Source organism: Echiichthys vipera (genome assembly GCF_963691815.1).
Source record: "Echiichthys vipera genome assembly, chromosome: 10".
Classification (NCBI taxonomy): Eukaryota; Metazoa; Chordata; class Actinopteri; order Perciformes; family Trachinidae; genus Echiichthys; species Echiichthys vipera.
In genome coordinates this window covers 20,356,717-20,379,491 of record NC_139835.1, presented here as the reverse complement: position 1 = coordinate 20,379,491, position 22,775 = coordinate 20,356,717, and the positions used below count along the sequence as shown (strand labels likewise).

General features: G+C 42.6%; 1 protein-coding gene across 1 annotated transcript in view; it reads right to left on the bottom strand.

The window, feature by feature from the left end:
* Nucleotides 1-7,677: 7,677 nt before the first annotated feature.
* anos1 (anosmin 1) overlaps nt 7,678-22,775 on the bottom strand; it is a 40,786-nt gene continuing 25,688 nt past the window's right edge. The window contains exons 5-14 of the mRNA XM_083921733.1: nt 21,659-21,843; nt 21,166-21,295; nt 18,352-18,557; nt 16,451-16,595; nt 15,543-15,689; nt 12,842-12,930; nt 11,555-11,726; nt 10,561-10,781; nt 9,710-9,851; nt 7,678-8,894 (exon numbers count right to left, since the gene is read on the bottom strand). Of these exons, the coding sequence (XP_083777859.1) occupies nt 8,836-8,894; nt 9,710-9,851; nt 10,561-10,781; nt 11,555-11,726; nt 12,842-12,930; nt 15,543-15,689; nt 16,451-16,595; nt 18,352-18,557; nt 21,166-21,295; nt 21,659-21,843 (1,496 nt within the window). The 3' untranslated portion in view covers nt 7,678-8,835. The remainder of the gene's footprint in view (nt 8,895-9,709; nt 9,852-10,560; nt 10,782-11,554; nt 11,727-12,841; nt 12,931-15,542; nt 15,690-16,450; nt 16,596-18,351; nt 18,558-21,165; nt 21,296-21,658; nt 21,844-22,775) is intronic.

Here is a 22,775-nt window from a genome sequence, read left to right as displayed (position 1 = left end):
CTGCATATTCATTATATAAACACTGCGGTTTGCTGAGCCATGTGCCGGCTTTGTTTGTAGGGTATTTAGATCAACATCTTCATACACAATCACAACAAAAAATCACATTATCCTGGTGTTAATTTATTTGCGGAGTCAATTGCTGCGCCATGTTTTCGGGGGGCCTGTAAAAGCTTTTGTGACAGCACATATAAGCCGTTCCTTTACAGTCTAATTGATTTCATGCTCCCTTTTCAGCTCATGCCTCATTTTAATTTTTTTCAGAACAACAAATGGACAACAAATTTAAAAAGAAAGATATCACAGTGCCTTTACTGTGAGTAATAATTACCTCTGATGCCATCTTTCTATAGCCCCTTTCCCACATGCACTGAACACCCGAAATGATCTCCAAATCTCCCAGGGGAGAAAGCTAAATGTCCGAATGAGTTGAACCTGACATTAAACAGATTTAAACCTGCTATTTAATTCCATGCAATCTCCGATAGAGCCCAACAACCGAGTGTGAGTGTTGATGACATTTATATTGTGCAGCTCACGTGAAACCAGAAGAAAAGAAACATCTGGAGGTGAGGATCCACCAGTTCAATTGACATACATGAATTTGACGGATCCTATTAATTTTCTATGCAGAGCAGGGTATTGGCCAACTGTTGCATGATGTATACATCCCAGTGAGTTGAGTGACTGTTCTGAATTTGCATAGACACGACTGGACCTCTATGCGGCTCCCCAAAACTGAAGCCAAAGCATCTCGATCGCCCCCCTGGTGGCTGGCCCCAGTATAGGTCAAGAGTCAAACTAAAAAAAAAATCAAGTACAGTTCTATTTTTTCCCAAATTTGTCAATGTAGGTAGTTGTTATCACGCTAATATTTGTTCAAGCGTTCGTTTTTCTTGTACGATTGGTTTTAATTAGTTATTTGATGCTATAAAAATGGGGTGAAACATCATGAGTGACAGCCGCGATCGACTCACAAAATGACAAAATGGTGGCGCTTGTATCCGAGACATTTTTGGCTTCACTTTTGTACAGTGGCAGAAGGCGGAGCCGTATTGTCAATCTTTATGTACAGTCTATGGGCTCACGAAACTCACATCAAACTGTTAAAATAGGTGCTGATCAAGTAAGAACCAGAATTGTGTTACTGTATTGCACATAACTCACCTAAAATGTGTACTGTTTACCTGTTAAATGAGAGCATTTGAAACCCGGCGGCCATGTTGAAAACAGTCAGCCAAAACAAAGCTCCACCTGATTGTGGGAGCAAACCGGACCGCCTTGGGTTCCTACACGTCTTTCCGTTAGTTTGACAGAGTTGGTGGATCTCCCCCATGAGAGTGAGAAGAAGGCGTAAATACATGAAGACGCCAACAAACGATGAGATTCAAGAACCTACAAAGGTAAGTGCCAACTCTAAAATCGTCCAAATTACAAACCGGCTGCTTCAATGTAATCTGTAGCATGCTATACTCACGCGCTCCTGCTCTCCTAAATCTAACAGAGTATTTACAGTAAGTGAGAATGCGTCTGACAGGGGAAACCTCCTGTTGTGTGCTATAAGCGATAAAGGGCAACTTCGAACGATGTCCGGACATTCATGAGAAAAAAGAGGTATATTGATTAATTTGGGGTATGAAACAAATGTTGATCCATAGCAGTCTCTCCACATGAAGGGAAACACAGCAGACAGAGAAATTGGGTGCCTATTTGAAATATACTCTTTGCCAATCTGGAACAATCGAGATGAAGAGGGAGCAGATTTTCCTCAGAGAAATTTCTGAATTAAAACTTGCAACTGTGTTTGAACTGAATCTGATTGTTTTTTTTGTTTACTGTTAAACGAGTGTCTGGGTTTTAAACACCCCCGCAGAACACGTTTTTTTTTCACAGCTCTTTTTTTCTTGTCACGCAAGTTTATTTCGACATACTAGGGTAGCAGAGGCGATGAGGCATGGCGTTTACACATCAAATTAGGCCTGTCATAATTTCCTCCTCTACTGTAACAGCTCCTTTGGACAGCAGATGCATCATCTTATTAACACCTTTGAATTAGTGCTCAGAGCTGGAGATGTGCTTACAGTTTCTGATGCTGTGCCTGCTTTGGGGGGTCTTTAGCTGTGGGCCAGAAGGAAAGGAGGAGGAAGCTCTTTTTCTCCCCTGACAATATCTATTTCAACATCCTCTGTGTGGATTCCATCTGAACTCAACCCCTGACCCTTTCCCTTGTCCCTGAGCCTGGGCCCTGCCCTCACGCTGCCGTCCATCCTCCTGGGTACACGATAACCTGTGAACTTTGCCTCGCCTCTGAGGGCCCGGCTACTGACCCCGCACACTGACTTCACAGGAGAAGAGAACACAAGATGGAAAGTTGCCTCTCATCGCTAGTCACGCCTGAGGGTATTGTGAAAGCTACAGACACCAGCCAGCGTTCCCAGTTGCAAAGTGTCAGCTCTTGTGTTTTGAGTTATGCCCTATAAATGGTGTCAATACAAGCTCACGTAACACTGGATCGACAACAGAGATAATGATAGCATACCAAACTTCATTAATTAGGAGGGGGGTCACTTGGGTCAACATGTGTTTATTCTCAGGAAGGAGCATTAAGGGGATTAACACTAATCAGAGGGGATTATAAGCAGCTATTACCCAGCTGGATGGTACTTTCCTGCCTGATCTCTCCACTTTGTACGCCTGTGGAGAAGGATGTTTGGTTTGGAAAGAGGGATCTGGATAATGGCTCCTCTGGTGACATTTTCTTTGTAAACACAAACATACTGGACCTCTTGCCTACCTTTGACCCAAACACCAAAGGATGGCAAAAAAACCTTTGAGCAAAGTGTGTTTCAGCTCAGGATAAGTGGACATTTATGTCTCTTTGTGATGCTCCTCATGTTTAGATTTGTTGACACTGTTTCAAAAAGGTGTTGATTCAACTGTCAATGGTCATTTTTGAGGTTGTAGTTAGCCTTGTTGTTGTTGTATAATACTGCATTATACTGTACTCGGTGGTGGAAAGAAACTATGTGCATTTGATCCCTGTACTTAAGTTTTGAGGTACTTGTACCTTACCTATATACAGTATTTAAACTCAATGACACTTTATATTTCTACTCAACTACATCTAACTACATCTAACAACTTGTAATTAGTTGCAACCTAAAATTTTCCAAGACATTTTCATGAAATACAGTATGAAGCATTGTTAGAAATCAAGAGTCCCAACAGCTTTTGTAGTTAGATTAGCCCCAGTTCAACCAGCTGGTTACATATTAATGCAATAATAACAATAAATGTAATAAATATGCCTATGAAATGGCTCATTCTGCCTTATTAGTATGCTTCTTTTACTTTTCATACTTGAAGTTCATTTTGCTGATTATGACTCTGTACGTTTACCTAGGAAAACATTTGAATGCATGACTTTTACTTGTACCGGAATATGTTTACATTGTGTATTGATTATTTTATTGTCACTAATGCATCTTCAAACACTGATTATGCCGAGAGGTGATTTAATATTTTGCTTCCCAAAACACATCAATAGTCTAATAAATCTCCTCTACAGCTGCCACAAAATGACCATAGAGCTGAATCAACAGTTCTCTGACATGGTGTCAACAAAAATGAACATAATGAGATTTGTGTTATTGGACAGCTATTGTATCGGACTGCATTTGATTGCCCATGTGTACCTTATAAGCTGGTAACTTTGTTTATACGATAGAATTTTGTTATGGTGTTATTATAGAAGCTCACCCGCTGACTTGTACAACCCAAGAAAGCTTTTCCAGGCAGAGAGACGGGGAAATAAGAATCCCAGTGGAGACACAGAGGCAAAGGAAATTGTTGCTACAATGAAAGGCTGAGAAAACAAACACATTATCTGTCTATCTTTTGGTGTGGCGATGTTTTCACTTCAATGTCCTGGCAGTACTGCTTTTTAATCACAGCACTTATCAAACTTCTCACTTTGTCAGCCTTATAAAGAACAGGCGACGAATACCAAGCTTGTCAACAGTGTTGTAGCTCTAGTGCTTGTGTAATGTGTGGCATGTTCTCAGGTCTGTCCATGTGTTCTGGTCTTCATTAGACTTAGACTGAACATCTTTTGCGGCCTGACAGAGAGATCCTTTCATGTGTCCCCTGCCTGGTCCCACTCACCAGAGCCTAACCAGAAACATGCCAGTGCCCAGGGCAAGGTCAGATTTCTCACCATATCACAGCATTAAAGCAACTTTGCCTTTTACTAATGGAGGGGAGTGGGGAACACTCTGGTTATTTTTCATCAATCTCACAGACAATATATTCCATCTCATCATATTGAAGGAGTACCAGTGCAAATGGATATAGTCCATGTGGTAGTAATCTGGAGCAAATGCCTTGTCTCTGCTCGATGATCTCACTGACCTTAAACTCACATGAGAGTAACGTTTGCTTTCAAATCGTTCGGGTTACGATCGGTGTCATCTGAAAATAGGAAAGTAAAGTCCATCCATGTCATTTTTTTGCCTCATACTTCAAAGTCATGCTCGGATCATACCTGTCATCAGAACTTAAATTCCACCCATCCTTTAAGGAGTTATGTTACAGTTGCTCTGGCAACTATTGTAGGATGACCCATAAAAGTGGCTTAGATTTGATAAATAGTAATGCATGGCTCATTGCAATGTTAATCTGCAGAACGGGTGCAAAGGGGTCAGAGGAAATGTGTGGGAGAAACAGTCTATCTTTGTTGCACTCCTCTGAATAGACTCACTGTGTTAATAAAATACGGGCTAATGTCAACCAGGAGACGGGTAAATATTTAATTGACCGGAATTATTCAAAGAGCCAAATGAATAATATTGTTTTCAGAAATATGTGATCAAATTTGAAAAGCGATATCCCCTGCCTGACTTTCACAATAGGAATGTAATGTCATGCAAAGTGAATAAGCCCTCACTGGCCTTGTACCATAAGAGACAAAGCTTTTGTACTGACGACTGGCCTATTATTTAGTTGTTGCATTTTTTCCCCTCTTTCTTTTATGTCCTCAGAGACTTGGACGTCTTGCAACATGCCTCAAAAGAGGCTAGAGGCTCTTTTGTTTTGAGGTTTTCACACTTGAGGGCCATGGTATTTGGTGTGTGTAGAGAGGGACTGTGACAGCCTGAAAGGGAGAGGGGCTGGGCTGGCTCGCACAGAAAGGAGCCTTGGCTAAACACTGGCCCGGCTCCTAGAAAAGAGAGAGGGATTAGCGTGGACAGACCAAGAGGAACTAATCTCCTGTGACATAATAGAACTGTACATAAACAACATCCATGAGAAGTGAGCGGCAAAGCATTGACTGACTGAAGAGGCTGAGTGTGTGAAAACAAGGGCTCAGAATAATTTGTCGCTCGCTATGAAAAAACATCTGGACAGCAACATCTCCTCACAGACATACACTTTTGTAGAAGCAAGTGCACACACAAATATGGAAACATACAGGCACAATTAGTGTTTAATTTCTTATATGACTAATATGACTGACATATTTGCAATACTGAATTGAAACTAATTAACCTCAGAATAGGAAACTATGCCTTTGCTAGCAGCCCACTGGAATGATATTCGTCTTTTTGGAAACTAATTTTCCTTAAACATTTTCAGGTGCATACTTTTATGTATTATGGGTTTCTACTAGAACATGTTTCCATGTTTTAATGTTTAAAAACATAATTTTTCTCCAATAGTCCTCCTCTGTCTGAAACGGACAGTTTTAGCGCTGCTCCTGAAAGAACTAAGTCCAGATCTTCTGCATCTGGGCTTTCTGCGTCTGCATTGTCATTGCAGCTGGGGAATAACTGAAGCTGCACTGTAAGTGGCACTTTCTACCTATACAATGCATAGCTGTGACATCACAACCATGCCGAAGTCCTGGCGGCTCGTTTCCTTTGAGATCATTTTCTTGAAATATCAAAATGGATCTAATTGATCTGAATTTACCTCTTGGACAGAGTGCATGCATAGATTAATTGTATTTCCTTTTCTTTAATCTATGAAAGATTGTTCTTTCAGAGTCCTCCATCTTGTCATGTTCACTGTTGCTATGTGTGTTAAGGTTTTGACACACATTAGCTGTGTTCAAAATCATTCCCTCATTCACTTACTCACTATTCCCTATATAGTGTTAAATAGTGCGCTATATAGGGAATGACCGAGATTTCGGACACTACACAAGAATTTTCTAACAAATCATTAGCTTGTGATTAATTAATCGTGAGCCTCTCTCCAGCGTCAGTACATGCGCCGAAAATATGTATGACGGAAGCGCGTTCAGACAGAGCTGTAAACTTATTTTACTGTTGTCTGTTCATTACACAAATGTGGTGTACATCTTATGTACGCTCAAATTAGCTGTGCATTGTGGGTATTTTATTGTGGACTATATAGTTAATGAAATTAACCGCAGAGAATTCGAACACCACTACAAAATGGTGTACACACTATATAGTGTACAACTTCTGTGATCGAACACAGCTATTCACCTCTCTACTTACGGTCCGTCCCCTATATGTTACCCTCCTAAATCCATACACACACACGTTCCTTTTACACTTATGCCCTTACTACAAGCCTGACTCAGAAATTGGAAGCTCCCAATTTCAGATAACAAGTGAACACAGCATAACCGGCAGTGACAAGCTCCACCCGCAGACCAACCGCTGTCAGCAGCGTCACTAACACGACAGCGCATTTATATTACAGAGGGAATGTCACCACAGACACAGATTGGAATACTCTGCAAAGAGGCGAGTACAAGTGCTTTCATTAGTGGGTCATATGATCAATCACCATTATTTTAGCACACTCTATCATAGACAGTAATTTAGACAATTAACTAGATGAAAATCTTACAGATTAAATCTTTAAAAGTCAGTGTATTTTGAAATCCTAAATGCCCAGTTGGCAGATGCAGTGGTTTGAATACTCTGAGCACTCAACCAGTGAGAATAATGATGTTCATTAGCATATTGAAAGACAGTTTTACAGCTCTTGTTCCTGTGGAGGACGAATGCACTTCTTGTGAGTCACTTTGGTCGAAGCATCTGCAATATGAACTTAAATGTCACGATGATCTGTGGTGTAAATAAACCTCTATCTCATTCAAACTACTACTAACAAGAATGTAATGTCAGCTTGCCTGGATACACATGATATCCAAACATATAAACACCATTAAACACTATTCTGATACACTACATATACTCTGCTCAGCTTGCGGTTTTTAAACACCAAAATCATACACTCCACACATACAGGATGAACTCTCACAATGTCACTCTTAGCTTTATTTTCTTGTAAATATTTCCACTTTTTTTATGAGGGCGAAAGGCTGCTGAGCAGAGGAGGGATTTAATGCTTTTTAAACACACAAGTGCTCTGAGAAGCAGAGCATTATGTTGAGGGGTGCCCGACCTCAGTGATGGTAAATGCACTTGGGCTGTTGAGCTAGATGACCTGTTTATTTGGACTTGCAGAGCGCATGTCTAAGACTCCTGGACCGATCAGTGAATATGCTGTACACAGTTGGCCATGATGGATTCACAGCCAAAATAAGCAACATTAACTGCCAAATAGCTAAGCCCTGGAAGGAGAAGCATGTCTATTTACTGCTCGCAGCAGCTTCTATTCAACAAACAGCAAAGGGGAACTGGTTAAGGATTATTTTATTACTTAGCATTTTGTACAGTTTCTACCATGGAAAAATAACATGTAACATAAGACTGTATTTACAATTCCATTTTTACAAAATGTCTTTACAAGATTTTTTTTGCCGGTTCAAAAACGTGAGACTAGAACACACGAAACATACACATTCACACACATCCAAACCAAACTTTGTAATACACACATAAATAAATATAGACATTCACTGACTGTTCCACGACAAATATTTCTACAGCCAAGAACATGTACAATTCATCATTTCCACACAAGTTATACTTTCATGAATAAACATTATGTATTACTCCCAATATAATTCTTTGTTAATCTGTTAATGAAATATTGCTAACATACTGAAAAGAGGTAACACAGACATTATTTTCATGCCAACAGAATGCTAACGCTTGTCATGCAAAACCATTACAAGCTTTCAATTTGAAGCAAGTAATTCATTTACAGTTCAAAAAAATCAAATGTACTACATGCAACATACAATGTGAAATATTCTGGGTTAGACAACAATGACTTTAGTTACATTATCCATCAGTACTGACTGTATGCCTAAGCGCCTCTTTAATGGGTAACACAAAATAAATAGATGAATTTCTACTTTTCTTTCTTCATGAATAAACAATTGTTTTACAGTTCTGGCATTTCCTACCATCCATGTCAAACCATCTTCAATCAAGTTATTGTTTTTCTTTAAACCATGCCCTAATTGCTTGTCTTGATCAACTGATGGAATTGACTTTTTCGCTTATATGTCAAACGATGAGCTGGATCACAACTAATTAAGGGTCTTTTAGAGAATTTTAGAACTTCCTGATGAGTTGGGGCGGGGGGGTTTGGGGAGCTGTATACTAACCAACGCAGAATATGAGACCTTGCAGTATAAATTTCACTGTACAGACCTACTCGTCCGCTGACATGTATCAGTCAAGGGAGAGGGGGTTGAGAAGGAATAGCTGATGTATTGTGGAGCCTGGAGAAGATGGACCCATATTTCACGAGCAAGGGGGGGTCAGTTCATGGTCTGGTGCGCTGTGTTTCTGTTTCTGTTTGGTTCCACACATTCCTTCCCTCACAGACAGGAGCAGAGAGCCACTGGTGCTTCTCCCTTTTAGGTTTGCCTCGACTTGCAGCTCAGTGCCTCTCTACTGACGGCTTCTGGTGGTGAGAGTGGTGCTGCCGGAGTCTGGATCCTAGAAAAACAAGGTATCAGAGATCTGTCAGGTATCAGAGATCTGATCAGATTCAGATCATTCATGCAGTATAGATGTGCTTGTTTTGCTACAAATACTTTTTTTTCATCCTCTTTTTGCTGAGCTAAACACCCAGTGTCAATTGTTTCTTTTCTGTAAAAAATTATGCTGTCATAGGGCAGAAGAACCGCATTATTTCTTAAAACCACTGATTTTTTTGCAAATTTGGCAGCAGCAGGAAAAAAGCTGCAGACATTCACATATTATCCCCTTGATAAAGTTGATGCGGAGGGTATTTATTTAGAGTTCCAGAAACCTGATTAATGTCAAATCAATATCCACTCTCCTTTTTTTAATAGCTTTTTCCTCTCCAATTCATGAGGGAAAAGTCGGACTCTTTAGCTGCTAAACATGTTTATTGTGTAATATTGTATTGATTATACATGTATGATAGACTAATTTAAGATTTGGATCCTTCTTTATGTTGAAGTTTAAGTAGATAATTAAAATTATGCTCCATAATCTAGGAGTTGTGGCTCAGGGCAGGTTGCGTAGAATAGGTTTTTAGAGATTTTTCACTTGAAACAGACCAGAGCACATGCTTATAAAGATGATGTCTCTGGTGCAGCCAGTGGCTGAGTGGTTGGGGAAATCTCTCCATGTAAAGAGGCTGAGGGTCCTTCAGGCAGTGGCCGCGGGTTCGACTCCGACCTGCGGCCCTTTGTAGTAAAATAAACTAAGCTAATTAAGGCACAAGTCATAAAGTCCTTGAGTTGTTTTGACATAGCACCAGCTGACAGTGACTTCATACTTACGGTGTTGAATGACTGGTAATATGTTCGGGGTCTGGAAGGTCTTGACAGTGGCAGGACCTTCCCCTCCAGTTGTAATGACCTGCACCTCCAGTCTGTAGTAGGTTGATGGTCGCAGGTTGGACACAACTAGCAAGTTATGATCCTGCCAAGTGAGGGAGGAGAGCAGCAGAAGACACACAATCAGTTGAAATACAGCAGAATGTGTCTCTGAATTTGACAGGACTTGAATTTGAATGGGCCGTAAACCAGGGGAGTATCAGCCGCAGTGCTGTCTTTGCACAAGCCACAGACAAAAACAAAGACTTTGTTTTCATAAGACTCGCTGTCTCCTTTTTCTTTCCTTTTTTTTTTGCTGCCAGCTTGATAAAGTGTGCGGTGGGTGGTTTTATTTATAGATGAGCTCCAGAGCCTGGGAGGTGCAGATAGGCAGAACGTGTTGTTGATGGAGCAGATTATGTCAAAGAGCGGCTTCACGGAGGATGAAAGAGGAAGACATGAAGGCAGATGAAAACGTAGAGGAGGAGAACTTCCAGCAGGACACAACACTTCCTCAGATCTCTCCCTGCGCCTGTCTACACGCCACCGCTTATCGCAAGATTCATGCAAAGAGGCCACAACAGTGTTATCCTCAAATTACCTTCACCTCTGACAGATGCTGTGAGAAGAAATGCTGAAAATAGAACATACCTTCCCACTACAAGGGACAATTTATATGACAGCATGGTCCCTGGGATGGGTGGGATATGGAAACATATTAAATCTGGAGGATTTGAAATCAGCCTTTACTCTATGACTATGGGAGTTAGAATTAAAAAAAAAAACAAATCATGTTTTAATAAAGGTAGACTTACTGGAGGCAGGATCTGGGACTGAGAGATGATGCTGTTGGGCAGGCTGTTTTGCCGGCTTTCGGTGGTGATCTCGGCCCAGGTGACCTGGAAGCCTGTGATCCTCTGATGGGGAGCCACCCTGGACACACGCCAGAGGAAGTTGCCGGTGATGTTTCCCTCAATTATGGAGAAAGAGGCAGTCAGGTTCTCCGGCTTAGCCAACACCTTTGGAAGCCCTGGAGCTGTTAGAAGAAAGATGGTCTCCATCAGGGTCTGGTTATTGAAAAGGAACAGTCTGACATTTTGGGGAAAGTAACATATTTGTGTTCTTGGCGAGAGTTAGATGAGAAGATTGATACCACTCTTATGTCTATAGTGAACTTTAGAGCTGCTGGTACATTTTGTTACCTTTGGACGGAGACATACTAGCTGTATCCAATCTTTGTGCTAAGCTATGCTAACTTGCTGCTGGCGGTAGATTCAGGTTTACCGCACAGACATGATAGTGGCCTCTCGAGGAAAACCAGGAAGAAAACAAACATCCATGGAGAGTAATTTACAAAAAGGCAGCAAAGAACATGTCTATTTGGAGAGACAACAAGATTTAGAAACTTCTGTTGGTAAAGGCCAGAGCCAAGACCATCAGACAAATTTAAGGAAAAAGCAAGAGACTTGGTTGTTTATGACTCTGCGTCATGTGCTGCATGCTCTTCCCAGGTACCAAAGTCTCGCCTAAACCTAAAGTGAGACCGCATCTCCGGTTGTGTACTACATGTGAGAAAGGGAAGCTCCAGACAATGTCCAGACCTAATACTGTACATCAGACATTGTCTAGAGTTTGTGTGAAAAAAACGGTTTCGTATATATTTCCCAAAATGATGACCTATTCCTTTAAGAGAATATCGATTTAGTCCATCATTGTGATTATAATATGCTACAGTGTCTGACTGCTGTGTCCACACTAATACAGATGATTTCCAAATGCCCTTTACGTGTCAAACAGCTGAATACTCACCTCCCTCCCCCGGGCAGGGGATGTGTTTGTGAGTCTTGCTACGGATGGTAGCACAGGACGGGGTGAGGAAGGTGGTGCTCTCGTCCTTGGAGCGTCTCTTGGACTTCAGCATGTGAACAGTTACTTTGTACTTGCAGGAGAACAGCAGGCCTGGGAGGTTGATGTAGTTCTCCTGAGCCAAGAAACACATTATTCAGCCCTGATGACTTTGACATGTCACCCAGGTCAGGTCCCATGGAGCTCTAGAGATAATTAAATACACAGCACTGGGGCAGATCACATTCCCGCTCTGGCCTCAGGAACATGCCCCATATTACAGGACCACTTTGAACACTCACATGGTAGGGGTTAGACCACTATCCTTCAATTCAACTTACAATATAAATGATTTTTTTTATAGCTTCCACATGTGGCATAAACACAACTTAATTAGGAAGCAGCAACCAAAGCAAATTTATGTGTAAATTTGCAAAGAGGATGGCCTGTAAATCCCTGGTAATGAATTCTGTGCTGCAGTCTTACACCCGTTTCAAACTTTAATCATCTATTGATCTTCACAACTAGAAACGCTTTTCTCATCTCATTCGAGGAAACAAAAAAATCCTGCTGACTAGTGGATTTAGATCCTGCATTTGTAATAAAGAGGCTCTACATTAATAGGCAGTCCCTTGAGAGAGGGTGTGTGTATACTCTCTCTGATATGAAACAGCTTTGATTAAAAGTGAATGAGGCGCTGTGCACATAAAAGCACAAGCCTGGAATCCTTCCCAGCGATCTATAGAAAATGGATGTATATTTCCTAGCAACGGGAGCGCTGGTCCCCAAAGAATGTGTCCATTTCCAGCCCTCTGCCATCCTGTATCAGCCTGAGCCCAAGCAGTTAACCCACCCACCCCCAACCCCAGACTCTCCCAGACCCTAACACACTCTCAAGAAAGCCGAACGCAGAATGCGTCGCTGGGGCCGTTGGAGGTGAATGATCCCCCATTCCGGGAAACATTGTTTAAGTAAATGCATTTTATTGGCCAACACACCACATGCCTGACCACACGACTGACTCATTATATTCAAAACAACAGCCAGTGATTTGCCCATTGCAAATTCAACACAACAGGGCTCCAGGCTCACTCAGTGGAGTTGTTTTCTTTAGCGGAGCTGTCCTTTCTAAGCATCAGACAAAAAGGTCAGACACGTGCTTTGCATAGCACCGAGTTGCTGATCAAGCCATAACTCTGCGCTCTGCACTCTGCATTTGGAAGGTGTGTGAAACGGCTGCTGGAAACTAACCTGCGTGACAGATTTCTCCGGTCCTCGGGTCTCGTTGTGGCTGCAGTACTCCGGCATCCACTGGACGTGGTATCGACTCAAGGTGGGGTCTGAAAGGAAGTTAAGACGAGAGGAGAGAACGTCACATCACACAACAGAGACACAACCAAGCAGTAAAGAGCAATCTATGAGCAAAATGTATGTAAATATTAGACATAAAAAGTGCGTAGCAAGGAGCAGAATGGCCCTTATGGTCATCATATTACAGTAACAAACACTAGTGCTAGGCCCTTCTGTGTGGAGTTTGCATGTTCTCCCCGTGTCTGCATGGGTTTTCTCCGGGTTCTCCAGCTTCCTCCCACAGTCCAAAGACATGCATGTGTTAGGTTAATTGATGAATCTAAATATCCTGTAGGTGTGAATGGTTGTCTGTCTCTGTTTGTCTCTATGTGCTCTGAGATAGACTGGCGTCCTGTCCAGGGTGTACCCCGCCTGGCTCCCAATGTCAGCTTGGACAAGCTGGCTCTAAATGCGCGTGTTTGACTATGTTACATCCTAGAGACCAAACAACCAACCAGTTAATCAATTATTAAAATATTCCCTAGTAAGACACGGAACTCCAAACTGCTCTCAACCTTTGAAAGTATGCTAGGGCGGGTTTTGCCATGTCAAGTATAAAGCAGCCTTGGATATCTTCAGACTGTACTTTAGTACAGTACATGACTAAATGTGCCTAGTTATGTAACACCACTGCACCCACTGAACATTAATCTGATATCAAAAGACAATCCGACAGGCGGAAATGATTAACTGATGGGTATCTCACAGATTACAACAGTCCCTATTTGAGATCTGATCATCACTATTTCCATTATTGATTATCACGATAACTTATGTCTCTGGAAATTAAAAAAAAAAGAAACATGAAAGCACTTCCTTCTTTATCCATACATTAGATTATTAAATTTATTTTCCTGTCTCCTAAACCTTTCCTTTTATTCGCTGAAGGCCCAGTTCCCAACCCAAACTTCAACTAACTTCATCTTAAGGGATTTGCATTCTCATCAGTGGGGAAGCAGACTTGGTCAGGCTGGGACACAGTAGCTCTCACTCGCTTTGTTACTGTACTGTAGTGTTAATGTGCCCATCACCCTCATCTGATGTTACTGGATTTATTATTCATTCAACTGTGTCGCTTGGATATGTGAAATACTTCTCCGATTAATAATTGAGTTATGTTATGTTCGCCCCTCGGCGGGGGCCTAAGTTGTAGTGGGGAGATAAAAGGGGCCCTTTGAAGGCTCAGACACAGATCTGGCACTTGGAGCCCCTGAGCTCTTTGGAAGCAGAAGAGAGGAATTACAGGGAACCGGGAAATCGGGAAAAAAAATAAACAAGATATGCTTAGCCGTGTCTGAGAGAGAGAGGGGAAGTGGTATGTAAAACAAAAAATGGGACATGGAAATCAGGTAGAGAACAGAACCTTGTGGTGTTTGATAAATCATGGCTGGAAGCGGGCCTCAGAAGTGCCGCCACCACCGGACTGCTGTCTATTGTCTCTGTGTTGGGCAGACAGCGATATATTATCTGAGCTCGTGTACAGTAAGGTTTCTCTTTCGTCTGCTGGAGACAACCCAGAGGTTGAGCTGCTTTGGATCACAGAGACAATGAGTGAGAGTTTAATCACGGTTCAGTTAACCTGTCCCTTCTCTCTGTCAAACAAACCAGATGTCCAGAGACTACAACTCTCCAGACCATCTGTATGTCTGTATGTTTACAGTAGTGGAACACGGGTTGTCACAGTCCAAGTCAGGGTCATCTCTCAGACTAATGAGTGGCAAGGCTACACTCACACACACACACACACACGGCAGAACAGCACTGCAGACAAGAAAAAGAAGCTGGACCAGGATAAACTCTGCACTGCAACACTGATTCCCAAGCCACGCTTCATCCCCGTCAGCATCACTCAGCTCTCTGAGCCCAGGCCAACCTCACTAACAGCTCTGGGCCAACTCTATCTTCCCTTTCTCTCTCTCTCTCACTGATTCAGCAGTTGGTGTATCACCAGGCCTCTCCTTCAGCCAGGGTTTGCATTCTTGACTCTAAGATGTGGAGTTTGGCTTAGGCGTTGACATATATTAGTAACATAACATAGACCAGTGAATGGGACTTGACAGGTTACCCTGAGAGCATAGCTTTCAAGGTTTCCATATTTCCACTCTAGTATTAACACAAGGGTTGGGGAACGGTTGCCGCTGGGACAGGCATTCCTATGGGCTTTAACCCATTGCGGTGCCACAACCCACGACCGATTCTGTTCCCCATGACATCAGGTCTTGTAAAACAAAATGGGCCGCTTCAACGCTAATGCGAAGGCGAGGATCTATTAAATACAGCTGTCAATAAATCCCATCGCATGGCTCCGGCTCTGTGTGTTTATTGTTATTTACTGAACGGTGGCTCCGCTCTACCGGTCCATGCGTCCAGGTTTACACCAATATGAGCAGCACTCACATTACTCAGCTCTCACAAATGACATATTGTTTCATTCATTTCATTTACGCCATCTGATACCACATTTATAAAAATGAATCTTCCATTGTTTGAGTAACTTAACATCAGTCATAACACTTTATTATGGTGTTCATGAGTCATAGTGATTGATGGGGTTCTAATTAGATTCTAACAAAACTGTAAATCAATTCAGTAGAATGCATACCTCCCCGATTCTTCCAGTAGACACGGACCTGCAGCTGGCCATCCTGGTAGAAGGGCGTGCCTACTTCGAGAGGGCCAGAGGGCCGTTTGGCCAAGGTCGACCCAAGAGCGGATATCTCCTCCTTCTTTGACTTGAGCACTGATTTGACTGGGAAGAGAATGGAGAAATGTTTGCTGCTGTAGCTAAGACAGTGACTCTGTTCTGGCAAACTCTCCAGCATGGTAACAGAAACACAGTTATTTCTTTGTAATGTCAGTAGCAACAATACTGATAAATAATAATAAATGGAAAAGAAGGAGGTAATAAAGAAGTGGAATATCAGTAGTTACCATTTGTACATTATGCCAAATGCGATTGAACCTTATAAAGATATTATAGTTTATTATTGTATTTTAATGCCATTAGTTCATCTGGGATTTGGTCATAAAGTGGACAAAGTGAAATTTTGACCTGATGATGCAAGATTAAAAGTAAGGGGATGACCAAAGTGACTACAATTCATCCTGAGAGGGATGTTGAGGGACATTTGCACTGCATTTGAACGCTGCATAACTGCCAATCTTGGTCGCCAGACCAACCGCTGTCAGTAGCTTCAATAACATAGCAGCTTATTTACATCTAGCCCAGGTATGTTGCCACAGACACAGATATTGGAATACTGGGCAAAGAAGCAAGTACAAGTGCTTTCATTAGTGGGTCATATGATCAATCACCATTGTTTTAACTCACTCTTTGATAGATAGAAGCTTAAAAGACAATTAACTAGGCAAAAATCCTAATGTACAACCTTAAGTCGGGATTTGTGGAGTGAATATCAACCAACATTGCCATCCTTAGCAGTGCTTAAAATAAACACAAAACAAGTGTGACATCTGAATAAACAACAGAAAATTAGCACCAATGTTTACCTGACTCATTATTCTGGGTGGTGCTGAAATGGAGAGATGCCTTGGAGCTCTTCAGACGCACCTGTCCCCAGTATGTGACGGCCTGCAGCTCCACAGTGTAGCTGCTGTTTTGTTGCAGTCCCTCCAGATCCACCCAGCTTTGAGCCTGCAACAACACAAAACACTTGCATGTTGGCTTTTGTGTATTACCACACTGTCACTTGAGGCTCCTTTCAAAGCCCTGCCATAGTCCCAGTCATGGTTCCAGCTCAGCTCAGCCCAGTCCAACCATGGGCCTGTGGGAAAGCCCTGTTTATTAAGAACACATGTGGAGCTGGGGAAGGTATCATGGCGAGGAGATAGCCTTCAGGGTTGTGCGAGGGAGCCGTGTTATCAGAGCCTCCCAGGGCTTCCTCACTCTGTTTGACTTGCAGCATTCCACCGTCAGCGTGAGCTTGATGAATTCTTGTTATTGACTGTGCGTGTTTTGACATTCCTCTACCAGCAGGCTGCTTTCAAAGCCCCGAGGTGCCAAAGTGGAAACCAGTAGTACATGTGTCAATGGGTGTCTGGTGTCTCCCACCTCTATCTCCTCTGTACCACATCTGCTATGCATTTCATACACTAATTCAGGAGAAGACTCTATAGAGGTGTGTGTGGACTGTCTAGACAATCTGTCTATCAGCTCGAGTCTATAATGAAATGCTCTTCACAGATACTGAGCCACAGGTATGTGCTATCAGGTCACATGTTACTGGATGTGTTGTGCAAACGCTTAAATGCCAAGTTCATTCAGTTACGCCCACAAGAGTCAGTCACTCAATTATCGAAAGGTCCGTTTTTGTGCTTATGGGCCCATTGCTTCAATCTGTGACCCAATACTTCCATGCACAATTTCTAGGTAGAAGCAAAAAACAAACACCAATTTGTAATACTAGAAAACTATTATTCTTGGTTGTCCTAACTTTTGAAGCTAACCGAAAAGTATTTATCATTTCTGTGTGATCACAAGTGAGAGGCTGTGTCTGTGAAATCCCGGAAAAGGGGCCATGAAAACTCTTCTTTCTGGCAGGAACAAATAATTGTTCCAGTATGCAAACTAAACGGTTCCATTAACATTAACATTTGCAATCAATGGTATTTACCTTTTAATGTGATATTTATTTCATCATTAGAGAGTGTGTCTTGGATGTTTTTAGTTGTTTAGTTCTGTTCTACTGCGTCTCCCCTTCATTTTAATTTACTGTATGCATTAATGTAATAGATCTTTGACCTCCAACAATCTGCTTAGTTCATCCTTCAGTCCACATGGACATTATTGCCAAATTTGAAGAAAATCTCGAAAGGCGAGATTGCGTTCACAAGAATGGGAGAGATGTTTAACCTTGACCTTTGACGTCTAAAATCTATTTAGCTCATTCTTGAGTCCGAGTGGACATCTGTGCCTACGTTACGCCAAGCGGTTCCTGAGATATCGCGTTCACAACAATGGGACGGACAACCCAGCTGTCCACAGCTGTCGCCGCCATGGAACCATGCAAATTGAGACATTTAAGAAACACAGACCTTGAAATCATGATTTATAACTATAAATACAGCTATTTATCACACTTAATGTTTTCTTCCAAAGCTTAACAGTGCGCTTAAGGGTTCTTTCATCAGTATATTACAACAGCAAAGAACACATTGTATCAATCTGTCCGTGATTGATAGCCTTGCAAGTATATATAAATAAATGCAACTCCTAGTCCATGTTTATCCTTTCTTTCACTGCAGGCCTGCATGGATAATATTTACAGTGATGTGTTGAAGCCAGAGGAGAAGACGCTGAGATAATCCTGGACAAGACGCTGTCATTTAAGAGAGAGGAAAAGGGAGAGGAAGAGAAAGAACACATCACTGAGACAGGGTGAGAAGATTACCCCGTTGGTGGTCTTTCTCCTTTTTTTCTTGGATGGCACCATCGACTTGGTGGGCACAGTCCAGCTCCAGAACACTTTGTAGTGATGTATGGGGATATCAGGCTCCTCGGGCAAGGTCCAGTTGAGACGGGCTGTCACCAGACCTTCGTTACCCATCGTCACGTTGCTGACACGTAAACTGGTGGGGCTGGGAGGGGGGGGTGGATCTGAAGACATAGCAACAACAAGAAACAACACAGTGAGCGGTAACAGATTATGGGAAATGTGTAGACATGTAGAGCAGAAGATAAAGACGGCCTCTAGTTCTTTTATGTAACAAATCTTGAGCCAAGGCAGTTTTCTGGCAAGTATAATTTCAGGTTGAATGCATTACAGGCCAAGACACCTTTCACCACTTGCGGATTAGTATTGCAGTAAAGGAGGGGGGCCAGTATGACACTGTGTAAAGTAATTAGTCGTTCACTGACAAACTGCCATGAGATGTTATGACATGTGTCATGTCACGTCTATGACAGCGTTCGGCACAGGACCGAGAGCACAGGTCAGGGGTTAACAAACACATGCTGCTCACTTCGGCTCCACACTCAACATTCCTGTACTCTAACTAATGCGTATGTGTCCAGATTAAAGCTGGTTCTGTACCCGTCCATATGCACTGTGACCCAGCTGATGTCAGCCTGGTGCAGGAGGAGAGGCAGGGTTCACATGCCAGACGCCATACCAGAGGGAATAGCCTTGTAATGAGAAAATGATTCACGCCACAGCCCTGTTGGCTCTCCCCTCTTCCTGCCCTTTCCCACCTGAAACACATTTAATCCAATCCAACAACACAATTGGACACATCGGTTCTCCATACCAGCTGATGTTGGCTGCGCAAGATAAATAAGCAGTCAGGTCTTACAAATTGCCCTAACAAAGTATAGTAGTGCAAAATTGCAATCAGATGATATGGCTGTTCTATATAAATAACAATGGCATGACAGAATGGCCAGGAGCTCATCAAATCCATGACAGCTCCCATCAATCTATCAGCGTTCTGGCACTGATTGGCCTGATTGGAGATCGGTTTCCATCCCTGCAGGAGGATCCTTTTCCCACCTGGTGTCTGGCTCTGTCTGACAGCCATCCAGAACCCTCTGGGGAGTAAATGTATGACGAAGGATTGACAGAGAAGGTCAACACATACACACACACGCCACCAAACACACTAATACTTTTTGTATTTGGCACAGGTTTTCAGGATTTGGCAGAATATGGAAGTACTTAGGGACTTCTGCCAGTGTTCCGCTGCTAAACATAACTTTATATAAATTAATTAATAAATAACACAAGTTTGGTAAAGTATGTTGAAGTGCACTGTGCAAGTCATCAATCCAATGCAGACACTATTTTACACAAGATAATTTGCAGACACTAAGGCTGGGCGATTGAACGTATACATTACATCGCCTGTTGTTGGGTTTTTTGGAGATTTTTGTCATTTTATTTTGATAATTTGACTCTGAAGAACAGGTGAGAGCCACGGCTCCATGCAAAGGCAAAAGCAGAGAGAGACCACAGAGCCAGCATATTTTCACATCCAACTTATTTCGACCAAACCAGAGTTGGTGATTGCGTGAACCGTGGGAGACAAACGAAGACAGCTTGAGTGAGCTTTCTGTAGAGTTTGACTCAAGCGCGTTTTACAACGAGTTAACAAGGCAAAGGCAGTCTTAGTTCAGTGAAAGAGAGAAACTGTATTCGCCGGCTGCTGCGCTGATGGTGGCCGGTTGAAGCATTTCAACATATTACCCAACCCTAACAGACACTGAACTCGGGGCTTCGTGAGGCTGAACTGGCAGGCACATGTCTCTGCCTCTACATGTCAAACAAAACACACTGTATCTGATCTGGACCTGATTCAATCTCGACACATTATATTCGCAAATCTGTAATCCCTGGGAACCACACAATAATTGTCCGTTGCTTTAACAAATGCCATATGTAGCACAACACTGCTATTCAGTGTCATTCAACACTGAAAGTGCAGGGTACAGGAGCGGAGCAGCGGTACAGGATGCCATCAGAGCTTGTTCACTAATCTGTGGCAAAGATCTAAAGCGCGGCTAGGTTGCGTCACTCCCTCTGGAAGCAAGACAACACTTGCATTCATTTGAAACCTGCAATATCCTGACTAATTCAGACATATTACATTTTATATGACTGTAAAGAGGGGGAAACCCCTCCTTTGAAGATACAAATGAAGATCTGGTTGCGACACCCAGTCCCTCCTCATTACTCTACTTGGCATCAGCATGAATTATGAATTCTTTACCTCACCGGGTAGATGTGTGTAAGCTGTGGAGGGGAAGCGCGTATTTACAATTAAGGTTAAGAAAATAATTCAAAAGGTTTAAAAGCTGGATAAAGTTTTAAATGAACACATCTAAGTAGTGGGAACGATGAGATGATACAGTGATATACGGTATGTATACTTGGCTTTACAAACCATATTTCAGTCAATCAGTTTGCTGCTGCTGTGTTGAGCCATGAGGCTGAACGGCTTAGGACACACTTCTGGCCTAACTTACATATACATATTTTAATCCTCAAAAAAGATGCAAGTTACAAATTCCAGGTGAAAATACACAATATCTCGAAATCACCTCGTATACATGGTTCGTCTGGTCAGATAAGAAGTCAAATCAGGTTTTAAAAACTCTTTCCCAAAGACTCCACCTGTCTTCCAAGGTCTTAACCATAACAAATGGAGGGAAGTGGGTGTCAAACAGGCCACACACATGCATATACACACATACACACACATACACACACCTCTGGAGGAGCGGAAGTGTTTGCTGGGCGCAGTGAAGCCGCGGGTCCCGTGGACGTTGACCGCAGCAACTCTGAACTGGTACCATCTGCTGGCTCTGATGTCAGCCAGTTGGACGCGCTCCTCTGCAGTCTGAGGGACAGATGGGGGGGAGAGAAAACCACAGGGGTCAGGGTTCACGCAGGGTCACAGCCCCATGTGAGTTTGCTGCCACATCAGTCATCTGTGTGTTTCTCTTTACCAAACTTTCAAAGACACTGTGACTGTGAGGAATGTGCAACCGTGTGCAACAGTCTGTCAACGCACTGCAGCACTTTCACAGCTGTAGCATGTGGCACGCCGAGACTTGTGAAGCTGACATTTCTTAGTGATGCAAATCCCAAATGTCTGATCAAAAGGATCATTCAGGTCATAGGATTTGATGGGATCTAAAGAGAGAAACTTTTCATCTTGACATGATTCATTATTTGGAGTTGGTGCAGTGTAAATTCCTACCTGTGCCACATTCTGCCACTCGGTGGCATCGTCCTCACTGGGGTGGATGCCATAATTCCAGCGGCGCTGCACCACGTAGAGGACAGGCTCCACTGAAATATTGAACTTGGATGACCAGCGGATCTCCAGCTGACCTGCTGGCTGCTCCAAAAACACCAGCTCCTTCCTTGGCTTCAGAGGGACTCCTAAAAGCGCAAGAAGATAGACGATACCGTGACAGGAGTTAATATCACCACTGTGTGGAACAATGTAGGTGAACTTCAACGTGACATTTGTTGGGTTCTTTTCTGGGGTGGAAAGATAAATGACACCATGAGAGTTCGACAGATACAGATTTGAAAATGAGACATGATCTCACCGCAATAGATTTAATACATACTACGGGTCAACAGCATCATCTTTCTACTGTGGCAGATTGTGATATTTCCCGGCCAGTGTGATATGTTTTAGTAGCTGCGCTTCTTAGTAATGACACACATAGTTTGCATCTAGGCATGCATGATGCTGTGTGTAATGTCTCCCTCTCTTGCGGACACAATATACACCAGTGCAAACATACACACTACACGTAAAGTTAATTTGCATCATTTCACTTCACATTCAGCCTTTCAGACGAAGTCGATGTGGCCATGTGCAATAAATTAGGAGATTTATTAAGTGTAGGACTGGGCCAAATGCTTAGCCAAGTCAGACTGACTCTCTCAAGTGAATTTATTGCAGTGGAGATGTAGTGAGTTGTTGATTGAGCGTTGGGCACAGTGATAATGAGATGGAGATTGGATAAGCAAGTTTGAAAGTACAGAAGAAGGCTGAATACATCCCACAGTTCTCCATAAATCACCTAGCACTTCAGACCATTATGGTGGACCTCTGTATGGCTGCTGAGCGGCCCATAACTACTTAGCATTTATAAACAGCATCATCACACGCTCAAGGCTACTGCGCAGCGTGTCGGTAAACATCATAATCAAGACTGTGTTTTGTATGCAGAGCACTTGATCTATTATATCTCTATTCAGTCTTCATACAGGGCATGTATAAGTGATTGATTGGTGCATATAAAATGCTAGAAGATTGAGGAGGTGTTCTTGAGCCACATACATATGGAGTCAGTACT